The sequence below is a fragment of the Diaporthe citri genome (assembly GCF_014595645.1).
Source record: "Diaporthe citri strain NFHF-8-4 chromosome Unknown scaffold_2, whole genome shotgun sequence".
NCBI classification, from domain to species: domain Eukaryota; kingdom Fungi; phylum Ascomycota; class Sordariomycetes; order Diaporthales; family Diaporthaceae; genus Diaporthe; species Diaporthe citri.
In genome coordinates this window covers 920,161-934,414 of record NW_025064847.1, presented here as the reverse complement: position 1 = coordinate 934,414, position 14,254 = coordinate 920,161, and the positions used below count along the sequence as shown (strand labels likewise).

The 14,254-nt window shown below is 29.3% G+C and overlaps 2 protein-coding genes across 2 annotated transcripts; both read right to left on the bottom strand.

Annotated features, from left to right (window-relative positions):
- Positions 1-2,706: 2,706 nt before the first annotated feature.
- Positions 2,707-5,862, bottom strand: INS49_005904 (uncharacterized protein; the record flags this gene model as incomplete). Its single annotated transcript, XM_043166680.1, has 2 exons — positions 2,707-2,754; positions 5,104-5,862. 2 exons carry the CDS (start codon positions 5,860-5,862, stop codon positions 2,707-2,709), a joined length of 807 nt encoding a protein of 268 aa, XP_043027824.1.
- An 882-nt stretch (positions 5,863-6,744) lies between these two features.
- INS49_005903 (uncharacterized protein) lies at positions 6,745-9,166 on the bottom strand (the record flags this gene model as incomplete). The annotated part of the gene is made up of 2 exons (XM_043166679.1): positions 6,745-9,021; positions 9,104-9,166. 2 exons carry the CDS (start codon positions 9,164-9,166, stop codon positions 6,745-6,747), a joined length of 2,340 nt encoding a protein of 779 aa, XP_043027823.1.
- Positions 9,167-14,254: the final 5,088 nt, after the last annotated feature.

Sequence of the window (14,254 nt, the reverse complement as noted above, 5' to 3'; positions counted from 1 at the left end):
TTTATTATTTAATAATTATAAATTCTATACTTATTTATTTATATAAATATCTTTTAGCTTTTCTTTTTTATATTTTAATATAAAGAAATAAAAGCCTTTTTTATTTTAAATAAATTCTTAATAAAGGTTTTTATATATTTATAAGTATTAATATTTTATATTACTTTTTTCTTTTTTAAAGTAATTTATTAATTAATATTTTTCTTTTTTATATATAAAGTATTTTTTAAATTAATTACTTATATAATATAGCTTAAATAATTATTTTAAGCTTTAGCTTATAAATAATATAAATTATATAAATTTTTATTATATAGATTTTTCTTTATTAAAATAAGAATAATTATATATTATTTTTAATAAATATTTAAATTTAATATATATTGCTTATTTATAAAGTTAATATTTACTTTATTATATATAAAGAATTAATAAGTTAAATTTCTTTTTATTATAATTTAAATTATTATATAAAGATTTATAAATAATGCCTTATAAGTTAATTTTTAATTTATTAAAGCATATTTTAACTTTAATATAGCTTAATAAGCTTAGGAAATAATTATATAAAGGGTAAGTTTTCCTTAATATCCTTTTTTTAATATATACTATATAAGCTATAACTTATTTAAAAGTATTTTTAAGGTTTTTAATAATATCTTATTTAAATCTTTTCTTTTAACTTATATAAATAAAATTTTTATTTAATTTGCTTAATATTAATTATAATTAATATTAATATTAAAATATATATTTAATAAATTATATAATTCCTTTTAATATTTATTTAAGTTAATATAATATAAGTAAAAGTTTTTTATATAATTTAAAAGAATATTTAAAAATATAATATAATATTAATCTTTTATAATTTTTAATCTTTAATAATAGCTAATAAATATTTATACCTTATTATAAAGCAAGTTATATAATTTCCTTATTTAATTTTAATTTTTCCTTTATCTTTTTTAAAGATTTAAAATTAATTATAAGTTAATTAGCTTATTATAAATTATTTATATTAAAAGTAAGTTATATAAAGCGCTATTTATATAAATTAAATATATTATAAATGCAATATTTAGCTATTATAAAAAGCTATTTACTTTTTATATATATTTTATTCTTAATAATATTTATTATATAGGAATAAAATTAGCTATTTATATTTAAAAGTATTATATATTTCCTTATATTAAGCTTTAATAATACCTTTAAGATTTTTTAATTATTTCTTTAACTTATAATTATTATATATCTTATTATTCTTTTTATATATAAAGATTTAGGGATTATTATTATAATTATTAAATGGTAGGTTATATAAGTATTATTTATATATACTTTAAAATTAAAAGTATTTATTTATTAATTTTTATTTCCTTAATTAATATTCCTTTAATCTTAGCTATATTTAATAATTTATTTTTAAAAAAATATAAAACTTACTTTAATTAATATATAATTTATTTATTAAAGTTTAATATTAATAATGCTAATAATATATTATATTAAAGTTAAAGTTAAATTATTTTAATAATTACTTATATAAAGTATATTATAAATTATATAAGTAATAATAATATTATAAAATTAATTTCTTTTTTATTTTAAAACTTAAAATTAATAAATTATTATTATTTAGCTATTAAAACTATATTTCCTTATGTTATTTCTTTATATATAATTATAACTTATTATTATTTAATAAATATTTTAAAAGGGTTTATATTAAATAATATTTTTTAAAATTTTTATATTATTTTATATTAATTATTAATTATTATATAATAATATATACTTTATTTATTTTAACTATATATGCCTTTATTTATAATTACCCTTTAATCTTTATTAAGTAATATAAATTTAGTTTATATAATTAAAATAAACTTTATCTTTTAAATAATTCTTTATTCTTTATTATATTATAGCTTAGGAAAAAAAACCTTTAAGCTTTTAGCATAAGCATATAAATTTAATTATTTTTATTATTTAATCTTTATTAAGCAAAGCCTTTAAAAATTTATATAAATACTTATTTCTTTATTTTTACTAATTTATAATTACATTAAATAATTATTAATTAATATTAAATAATCTTTATTATATAGCTATATTTATATATATATATAATATTTATTTAATTAAATTTTATCTTTGTTATTTTATTTAAGTTATAAAATAAGGAAGTAAATGGGTGCTATATAAGGAAGTATTACATAATACCCTAAGGTAGGATTAATTATCCCCACTATAATGGGCTTAAGCTATTGCCTAAGCCTTATATAGTGTGGCTAAATAATCCAAAGGAGCTTGAATTATTACGTACCTTTTGGCTTAGATAGCTATAAGGTTGCTAGCAAAATTAGCTTATAGCGAAAGGCGTTAGCCAGCTTGCAGCCCCTTTAAGGCCGAGCTTATAATATATAATTTAAGCTTTAGGGTTAAGAGTTTAAGTTATGGTTTTACCTAATTATAAAGAAGATCTTTGGTTTAAAAAGGCAATATCTCGGGTAAGCCTTGGGGGTAATTATATTATTATATTAAGGGGGTTTTAGGAAAAGGGGCTATGTAATGGGCTTAAGCTATTGCCCAAGCCTTATATAATGTAGCTAGATAATCCAAGGGAGCTTAGATTATTACATACCTTTTAGCTTAAATAGCTATAAGGTTGCTAGCAAAACTAGCTTATGACGGAAGGCGCTAGCCAGCTTGCAGCCCCTTTGGGGCCGAGCCCATAACACCCACCCACTAGCATATCTCTATGCGGTTAGCTTTAATATCATTCCAACACTTTTTAATATAAAATTAAGTTTTTATTTTAATTTAACTTACTTAATAATTTAAAAAACTTATATAATAAAAAAATTATTTTATAATTTAAATACTTAATAATAAACTTAATAACCTTAAATATAATTATTATATAAATATTTTAACTATTTAAAGAAATTTCTTATAATTATTTATTAATAAAATAAGGTATAATAAGCAACTTTATGCCTTATTTATAAGCGTAAAAATAATTATTTATATTAAGGGGTTTTGCTAAATAAATTAAAATAAATGGGGCTTATAAAAGGTAAGAAAGAAAATGTCTTTTTAAAAGCAATAATAATAATAATAATAATATTCTATTTATATAAAGCTATAATATATATATATAAAGCTTGCTAATTAATATATAATCCCTTTATAAATTTACCCATATTAAAAAAACTATGCCTTAAAATTAAATAAAAATTATTATGCTTTTTAATTCCTTTAATTAAGAGCTCCTCTCTTAATCTTTCCTAAGATTTATAAAGCCCTTTCTTACTTTTTTTTTTTAATAATCCTTTTTTTTAATTTTAATTTTAATAAGAACTGCTTTTTATAAGTAAATTCCTTATAATTACTTAATAAAAAGTTATTACTTTCTTATTAAAAGCCATAGTTATTTTAATGCAAGATTATAAAACTATTTTTATTAATGCAAGGCTTTTAATAAAGTTAATTAAGGCTTATAATAAGGTTTATTTATTAATTAATTTAAAGGCTTCTTATAAAAAAGCCTTATTATAAAGTATATTTTAAAGCATTATTAACTTAAAGTTTTAAAAGCTTAAAGCTTTCTTTAAGTGCTTATTTTTATTAGCTTTAATAAGGTTTTTAAGGCCTTAAATATAAGCCCCTTTTAGCTAAAGGGGTTATAAATAGGCAGGCCGCAATTTATCATAGCATAATCAAGGGGAAAATTCCTAAAAAAGGTCTTAGCGGCCATGGCAAGATTTAAACCTACGCTTTTTATAGAGAGAAGCCAGATGCATGATCAGTGCGCCATGCGGCCTTTTTAAAAGCAAGCTGCTTAGAAAATAACATAAAGAAAGATTAATTCTTTTTAAATAAAAGAAAAGGAGGGGGGCTATAAACTTATATATATTTATTTTCTATTAGTTTTAAACGGTGCACTGTTATAATAACTAATCTTAAGTAAAGAGGCCATGATTAATTAAGAGCTATAATTAATCTTAAGTAAAGAAGCCATAATTAATTAAAAGGCGTTAGCCATGGCCTTGGAAATAATATAATTAATCTTAATTAAATTAAGCTAATTAATTATTTTATTAAGGTTAAGTCTTAAGGTTTCCTCCTTTATAATAATTAATTATTACCTATTTATTAAGATTAATTAACTTATTTTTATTATAATTATAAATATTAATTACCATTCTTTTTCAATACTTTACTCTTAATAATTAACATTCCTTAAAATATAATTTTATAATTAATATTAATAACTCTTTTCTTTAACTAAATTACTAGCCAACCATCCTTACTTAAAACCAATCATCATATTAAACCTTTTTATATAAACATTCTATATTAATATTAAATTATATAATTTTTAAATTATATTATTATGAAATATAAATATATTAACATAAAATAATTGTTTTTATTATTTTACTTTCCAACCCCCTTTAAAAATTATATTAACCTTAAATATAATTTTAATATAACAGCAAAAAATTAATATATATAATAACTTAATTATTATTTAACAGTTAAAAAGGGAATTATAAAGCTTAATAACTAAGTATTAGTTAAGATTTATAAGGCTAATAATATAATATAATTAACTTAACCATTACCTTAATTATTTAGCCTGTAATTTAATTAAATGATCTTAGGATTTAAGCTATTAACATACTAGCCTATAATTTAATTAAATAGCCTTAGGATCCAGGCTGCTAGCATATCCTAATATAGGGTGTCTTTATGCGCCGGGCAAGTTTAACCAAGCCAAGCTCCACTTAATTAAGCTCATCTTAGGATCACCCCACCTTACTGTGAGCGTAGTAAGACTCTATCCTTACAACCATTCCAAACTTAAGGGCAACTCAACTCGAGGGACGCCTATTTAGGTATGTTTCACCCTACCCATCAGCCATTCCGTAACAAGTTGAGGCTCAATCACATGACATGACTGTACGTCTATAAAACACGCGCCTGCCAATAAATCGGAGGCTTGAGCTTGACTGAATGATGGACCTCTCTTTGTAGGTTTGTCACCCCAGCGTACTTGACCCATCGTCAACTCCCAGCACGGGCACTCACACCCCCGCCAAGCGACAGTCCCAGTCCAAGACGGAATCCCCAGCCCCGGCTCTTTTTCGGCGGCGATGGGTCCCTGTGGCTCCTCTGAGATGCCGGGTCGTTCGCCTGTGGCTGCTGGGCCTGTAGCCCCGAGGCCCCTTGCCCAGCCAGCTGCGTGCCGTCGTCCTCGTCAGCAAGAGCCGGCACGAGAATACTCAGGCTCTGTTCACACCCTGCGCACTCAAGAATCATCTCGAAATCCTCCTCGCTGTCCTCTTCAATTTCATCCTCCCTTAAGCTGAACCCGCGGGCCTTGCCACAGCCATCGCAGGCGCGGTAGTACAACCGCCGCTTGCCGTCCCATTTCATATCATCATCCAGGACGACCGTGTCTACCCCCGAAGACCTGGACTTTTGTCTCCTCTTGGTCTTTGTGTGAGCACTACTCGATGATGTCGTCTTGGTCTGTGACCGCAGTGTGCGCGTATACTCGCGCCGCTTTTTTGCGTCACTAAGTATGGTGTAGGCCTCTGTGATCTGGTCTACGGTGAAGTGCTGCGAAGACTGTTCATTTGAGGCCGATGACGAGTCTGATGTTGCAGCGGCGTTTTCGTCGGTCTTCTGGGCCTGGCGATCAGGGTGGTGTTTGAGCAGCGCGCGGCGGTATGCTTGCCTTGCGATCTTGGCTTGCGACGCTTGGTCCTGACCGTCCAGGCTCCGTGGAGAGATGGAGAGGACCTCGAAGAGAGTTGGCTCGCGATTAGGGTTTCCGGGTGCCATGGTGTGCGTGGCTCACTCTCCTATTCCCTTGGCCGTGGAATATCTGATGAGTCGTTGGATGGAGTATTTCTTTGAAGATCAGAGAGACTATGCCTTGGTACAGGCTGAGGAATTATGTGGGAATCGCCGTCTTACTACATAAATCGGTCTAACCAGGTCTAACTGAAATGGTCATGTCGGCGGTGATGTCATTGCTGAGCCGGACCTTGATTTGACCCAGCATGCCAAGCTTCGTACCTACAAGAGCATGGATTTGGATTCCCTATTAGTAGGAGTTCACGGACTCTCAAAAATATTAATACGTGGAGATAAGCAATAAATGTAAGGCTATCAAAAAAATCATCATCCCACAGGTACCATATGTATTCATTCTACTTGTTGCAAAGTAATCCGTGGAAGCCAGAAGGTACCGCCTGTTCTTGCTAGGTGATGCCAGGATGCAGCAATCCGGGATCGGTTGTCAAGTCTCACTTGTTTTATACGGCTGGTGACAAGGACCCGGCATGTAACTCTCAGGAGAATGTGACGGGGGTGAACCAGGAAGTGCGCCCCACGAGATCTGATGAGGGACATGAAAAACAGGATGAGTCCAAAAAAATGGCCTGCGGTCGGAAGCCCCCCGGCATCAACATCTCAGAAAGGAGACGGATTAATCGACCACCCAAATCTGTAAAACATTGTACAAATGTCGAGTAGTGCAGTGTTTGGTGCATTCATGAAGAATATAGCTTTTACCTGCAGACCGTACACCAACACCGTGGTTTTCTGCGCGGGCTGGTGGTACGTGGAGTGAAGCGTACGACGCCTTGAGGAAACAGTATGCGATTAAGAACTACAGCTTGTAGCGAACGAGAAGAATACTAAGATGCTTCAGCCTTCAGCCTACGTTCGTCCTCTGCCCTTTCCCCTTGCACCCTTTTGGGCCTTTGGCCCCCTTGGCCCGGCATCCGCAGCCTTGAAAGCCGGCCCATCCTTTACCTTGCTCGAGCTGGATTTTCCTGCCCCTTTGCCCGGCTTCCGCAGGTTCAGGACGGCTCCCTTACCTGCCCGCTCGGCGGCTCCCTTCTTCCACAGCCTGCCATTCTGCCTCTCGGCCTTGTTGTCCAGCTTCTTCATGTCCTTGTTGCTCAGCTTGCCGTTGGCATGCTTTTTCTTCAAGCTCTCCCTCAGGGCGCTGACTTTCGACGGCGCGGGCTCCTTTGCCTTCTTTTTCTCGTGTTCCGTCTCAAACCATGTCCGCTTCGGCCGTGACTTAATCTCGGCCGCATGTTTGATCAGATTCTCGCCCTTCTGAAGCTCCATGTCGGCCTGCTGCAGCTGTTTCAGTTCCTTCTCCTCCGCGAGGATTTCATCCACCTCGGTTTCGAGGTCGTCCACCTTGGACTGCCATTCCTTGGCGAAGGCGGTTTCGATCGTGATACTCCGGGTCTTGGTCCCCTGAACTTTGCCCGCTTTGACAGCCGCCTTGACGAGCTTGCGATCAGAATCCGCAACGAGTGTGATGGCAGTACCCTTGCGGCCCGCACGGGCTGTTCGTCCGACCCTGTGCAGGTAGACGCTAATGTCTTTTGGTGCGTCAAAGTTGATGACCGTTTCGACGCCCCGGATGTCAAGACCACGAGAAGCAAGGTTGGTTGCCAACAAGAACGCAACCTCACCGGTCCTGAAGGCTTCAATGTTGGCAACTCGCTCTGTCTGGTTCAAGTTGCCGTGGAGCTCCCTGGCCGACAGCCCCAGGAGGCCCAAGATGACGCGTGCACGGTGTGCATCCTGCTTCCTGGAGAAAAAGATGATCGCCCTATTTGTGTAGAGGTTGTTGCAGATATGAAGAAGGAAGCCAAAGCGCAAGTGCTCGTTGCTTCGTAGACGTAAAAATTCCTGAACGAGCGTGGTGACCGTGGTCTTTTGCGAGTCCACCATGATCCGAGCCGGCTTATTCATGCCGAGGCGGATAAGGTTGTCAACTGAGGAGTTCATCGTTGCGGAGAAGAGCATGGACTGGCGGGATTTGGGTATCTCTTGGAGGATCTCGTTCAGCTCGTTCGCGAAACCGTCCTCGAGCATCCGATCAGCCTCATCCAAGACCAAGATCTCGACCCCCTCGACGGTGAAGCTAGCTGAGTTGCGCATGTGGTCGATGAAACGACCCGGCGTGGCAATCACGACATCAGGGCGGTGCCGCAGTTCCGCCTCCTGAACCTTCAGGCTCAAGCCTCCAACGGCCAGGCAGAAGGTAATATCGGTGTAGCTGGCGAGCCTCGTAGCCACGGCATGACACTGGATCGCCAACTCACGGGTCGGGGTGAGGACGACGACACGGGTGGTTGGGACCTTCTTTGGCCTGTACAGCAGTCGCTCCAGGATGGGGACGATGAAAGCCGCCGTCTTGCCCGAACCAGTAGCAGCACCACCGACGAGGTCCTTGCCCATGAGCGCGATGGGGATTGCCTTTGACTGGATGGGCGTGGGATTAGAGAAGCCAACGGCTGCGAGGCCTCGGAGAATTGGACGTGATAACGACATGGCCGTGAAGGGGCCGGCAGTGTCCTTCTTGCCCGGCTTGGCCTTCTCCTCGGGTGCAAAGAAAGCGTCCCTCTTGGCAATCTCCTCGGCATCTTCCCGATCGTCGTCATCGTCCGAGTCGGAACCCTCGCCGTCATCATCGGGATGCTCGACGGGCGTGGCAACAGAGTCCCCGTCCGACGCGGCGTCATCATCTTGCCCATCCTCGCCATCGCTATCGCCCTCTTCGCCCTCGATCTTATGTACTCCATCCTCGTCTTCCGATTCTTCGACGTCAGAGCCGACGTTCATGCCAAACGCGTCCTCGGCAAGTACTTCCTCATCATCGTCGTCGTCGATCTGGTCGTCATCGCTGTTCTCTGCGCTAGATCCAGCCTCCTGTGTGTCCCCACCATCGATTTCGCCTTGTTTCTTGCTGGTTCTCCTCCGGATTATGCTTTCTAGAAGTTGTTTCGGGCCTGCTGTCGTGGACTTTGCTGCTCCGTCGAAGGTCCACTCCTCGATGTCATCGGTCAGGTACTTTGTTTCGCCGCCAAAGTCGAAATCGAAGTCCGGGTCCATGGCACCATCGTCTCCATCATTGTCGCCTGCGCCGTCGGTTTCGGCGTCGGCGTCGGCGTCGGCGTCGGCATTCGCCTTCGTAGGTTTCTTGCTTGACCTTGCGGGCTTTCTTTGCCTTCTTCTGCGGCGGCGGGGCTATTTCTTCCTCGTAAGGTACGTCTTCGTCGTCGGATATGGTGAGGATGAAGTCGTTCTCGGCCTTGCGCTTGGAAGGGGCCATGATCGCCCGTAAGATGGCAGCAACGTTTGCTTGGTGTCGCAAGTACAAGAAGCGAACTTTTGTCGCAAGGGTTGAATGTACCCGTGCAAGGCAACTTTTCTACCGGGCGGTGAAGCGATCGGCTGGGGGAGGGAGCAGGGATCCCCAGTGCTAACCTGGGTTAGTGGATTACCTGAGGCGGGGCCGACTACCGCCACAGGCTGCCCTCACCGTGGTGAATTGACTCTCTCCTATGGGATAATCTCCTATGGGGTATCCTCCTATGGGATAACCTGCTCTAAGATAATCTACTCGAAGAAATCTCCTTAATTGAATTAACTTACTCCTATCACAAAGAGTCTTATAGCATATCCTTTCTAGGATCCTACTCTAGTAAACAATACCTTGATTCAATAAGATAACATGAAACTACTGTGGGCGAATCTTTTCCAAGGCTATATTCCGAGTTAACGTACGCCTACCTAGCTTCCATAGTACGCCTACCCAGCTTTCAGCGTTGGCCCACCTAGTACAAGGAAATTAGCTGCACGCGTTATAAAATATTAATACTATAGGGTTATTAATAAAGCATAGCTATAGCTATCCTAAAGAGGTCTTATAGCTACCCCTTTATTCACAACTTAAAAGTTACTTTTACCTTTCTGCCCTCTGCCCCCTTAGCGCCCTTGCCCGCCCTCGGCCCCCTCGCCGCCCTAAGCCCCCTCGCCGCTCTGGGCCCTCTGGGCCATCTGGGCGCTCGGGGGCCCTCTGTGTCAGGGGGTTTTGCAATAAGAGGGTTGTATTTGGTTTTAGGTTGTGGTTTTATTTAAGTTTATGCCAAAGGGCCAAGAGGCTAAGGATTACCTATTAATATTTATAAGGAGTTTACATAATGCTCCTTTCTTATAATTTACTCCCTTTAAAAAATAGCAATACCTTTATAATTAATAAATAATTTTAAGAAATATATTTAATAAATTAATTATCTTATATTTTATTTTTTAAGCAAAGTATTAAACTTAAATTATCTTTATTTTCTTTATAATCTTTATTTTTATTCTTTAAAATATTAAAGTTATTTTAAAATTTATTTTATAATTTATTATATTTCTTATAATTAATTACTTTTATATTTTTACTTAATTTAAAGTTATTTAAAAAAAATTTTAACTTAAAAATATATTTATTATTAAGTAATTTAATAATAATATTTATAATATTTTAAATAATAAGGAAGATATTAAATTTATTTATAATTATTTTAATAAATAAAGTATAATAATTATTTTTTAAAGTATTAATTTATTTATTTTTTTTAGCTAATTAATTTTTTAAATTAATAATATATATAATATTAAGGTTAAATTATATTTAAAATAAATTTTATTAAGTTTTTAATTTAATATTTTTTAATTATAATTTTATAATTTAAGCTTATTATTTATTAATTTTAATAATAAATTTAGCATTTTCCATTTTATATTATTTATATTTTTACTATTTTATTAAAAATAAAAGCATTATTAATAAAAAATATAAATTAATATTAATATATTTTATTATAAATAAGGAAGGTAATATAAATTAAAGAGTTATTATATTTTTAATTATAAATATAATAAACTATAAGGATATATTAAACTTTATTTTTTTTAAATTATATTATAAACTTATTATAAGCATTATATTAAATTTTTTTTAATTATTGTTTTTAATAAATTATATTTTTTAATTTAAAATAATATAATAAATGTGGGAATAATGGGTCTTATTTATGTGGAGGATTGTTTGGGACTAGGCAGCTTTGGCCCATTAGGATGCCTAATAGGCAGCAGCCCTAGCGCTGCATACTAAATAGCTAACATAGTTAAACCTTTTACCTTCCTTTTTTTTATAGTTAATAATAATTAATTATTATATTAATTAAACATTATATTGCAATACATAATTTAGCTAATATTAATTAATAATTATAAGGGTAATTATAAATTAGCAAGGCTTAAAAAAATAACCTTTTAATTATGCTAATTAATATTATTAATATTGTAAATTTATATAGCATAATTTATAATAATAATAATACTTAATATATAAAAAGATAGTTATTATAATAAAAAACTATAGCGGATTTCCTTATTCTTAATATATATATATTTATTATACCTTAAATAACCTTAATAACAACTTTTAAATTTAATAGTTATAATTAAAAAAACTAAATTAATATTTATTTTTATTAATAATATATTTATTTGTATTTTATTATATAAATAAATATAAAGAAAGGAATTAATTTACCTCTTAATAGCTAAGTTATAAAAATAACCCTTAACTTTTTTGTTTTCCTTTAATATTACTTATTTCCCCTTTTTATTACTTTCTTTTTTAAATTAAATATATCTTTATTATTATTTTATTAAAATAATAAAATAGTAAATATAATAAGTAATATTATTAGCTAAAATAGTTTATTAATATTAATTATAATGAATTATACTTTTATATTTAAAAGCATTATTAAAATACTTAATTCCTTGGTATAAATAAATTCCTTAAGATTTCTTAATAATAAATAATACTTAAATATTTATATTTAAGGTTAAATTTAAGCTATAATATATATATTAAATAATAAGGTATATAAGGTATTTATTAAGAACTTTTATAGCTAAATTAAGCTAATATTTATATAAGTTAATAAAGATTTATTATATATTATTAAGAAAACTCTTTAAGTTAAAGGTATTTATATTTAAGGAATAAATACTTTAAGGAAACTTATATATATTCTTAAAGCATTAAATTATTTTAAATAGCTAATAAATTAAAAGTAAAAATATTATATTATATTTAAAATTAATTAAATTTAAGATTATAATTTAAGTATTTATATTATTTTTAACTTTAATTATACCTTAATAAAAGATAAGGAATTACTTATTAATAATAATTTTCTTAATTTTAAATTATTTAAATTACTTAGCTTATTTAATAATAATGGTAAAAGTAATAATAGTCCTTTAAAACCTTTTAATTTATTAAAAGAAAGTAATAACCTTTCTTTAATTAATAACTTTTATATAATATATAATTATTATGCTTTTTTACTTTTAATAAAAATAAAGAACTTTTTACTTAATTTAAATATAATAGCTAATTTAAGTAAATATTATTATAAAGATAAAATATTTATTAAAAAATTATATAATATTTTTAATAATAAGATTTTCTTTTTTTATAAGGCTTATAATAATTTATAAATTTAGCCTTAATAATTTAAAGCAGCTTTTTTATATATACTTAAGGAATTAATAAAAATATACTATATTTAAGTTATTAATTAAGAAAACTTATTTATTTAAGCATATAAGAAATTTAAGAATTAATTTAATATAAATAATAATTATTATAACTATTTTATAAATTAAAATACTTTAACTTTTTTTATTTTTTAATAAAGAAACTTAAATAAAAGTTATATAAATATTTTTTAAATGCTTATTAATAAAATGCGGCTTTGCTATAAAGCACTTAAGTATATTATTTATAAAAATAGCTCTTTATAAAATATAATTTTATAAATAATATAAGGTATTCTTAAATTTTATTATATTATTTTAATAATGCTAATAAATATTAAGCAACTTTACTTTATTTTATAATAATATATTAAGGCATTAAAAGCTTAAAACCTTATATTATAATATATAATTATAAGAAATAATTAATAAGCTTATAAATAAGGCTATATTAATAATTATAATAATTAAAATAATAATAATTTAATTATTATAAATATTAAAAAGTAATATTATCTTAATAAGCATTATAATAATAATAATTAATATTTAAAGTATTCTTAATTTTCTTTTAAAAGTAATAGCTTTTAATTAAATTTTTACTTAAATTAGCCTTATTAATTTAAAAGCAATAGCTATAATAAAAAACTTTATAAAGGTAGTTATAATAGCGAATATTAGCTTAATAAAGGTAATAATAGCAATATATAATATAAAAAGAAAAAATATTTTATATATTATAAAGAGGGATATTAATTAATAAATTACTAACTTAAAGATTAATAATATATTAAAGTTATATATATTTATATATATAAAGATATTAAATAATAAGTTAATAATAATAAATTTAATATATTCTTTATTAACTTTAAAGGTTTTAACTTTAAAGCTATTAATATTATAATAACTTTAGTGATTAATAATAATAAAAAGGGGTATACTTATTATACCTTTTTAATAAATTAAGCTTTTCTTTATAATTTCTTTAATAATATAAGCAGCTTTAATATTTATATTAATTTTAAAGATTACTTAATAATAAAAATATTTATTATTTAAAATTAATACTTTTATTAATAATATTAAGGTATTATATTAAATATAAATATAATAATATTCTTAATAATTAAATATAAGCAATTCTAAGCTTTATAATATTAAATATCTTTTATATACTTAAATATTATATAAGCTAGCAAAGTATAAATATAATTTAATTTAGGCTTATTTATTAAGTTATTTAATATAATATAAGTTAATATTTTAATAAAATTATTAATATTTTATATTATAAATAAGCTTACTTTTTTTTTTTATATTTAAAACATAAATAAGAACTTTTTCTTTTTTTAAAATATTATTAATAAGGTAATTTAATAAAAAGATAATTATTTAAAAAAGACTTTCTTAGTTACTTAAAAGTAAGGATATTTATAAATTTTCCTTAATATAAAAAGCAATAATATATTAATAATATTTTTAATAAAAATAGAGCTTTAATAACTTTATTATAAATTTAAATACCCTTTAATTAATTATTTTTTATACCTTTTTATTAATATTAATTATAATAATATTAATCCTTTTATTTTAAAAATAATTTTTAAATTTTATTATTATTATTAACTTTATTTTATAATATTATAATATTTTAAGTTTAACTTTTAAGATAATATTAACTTTAATTATAAAATTATTATAAATATTATATATTTGCTTGCTTTACTTATTTTATAAGTTATTAATTTAGCAATCTTTTTTTAAGCTAAACGTTTTTTAATTTCTCTTTTTATAAAGAATATATAAA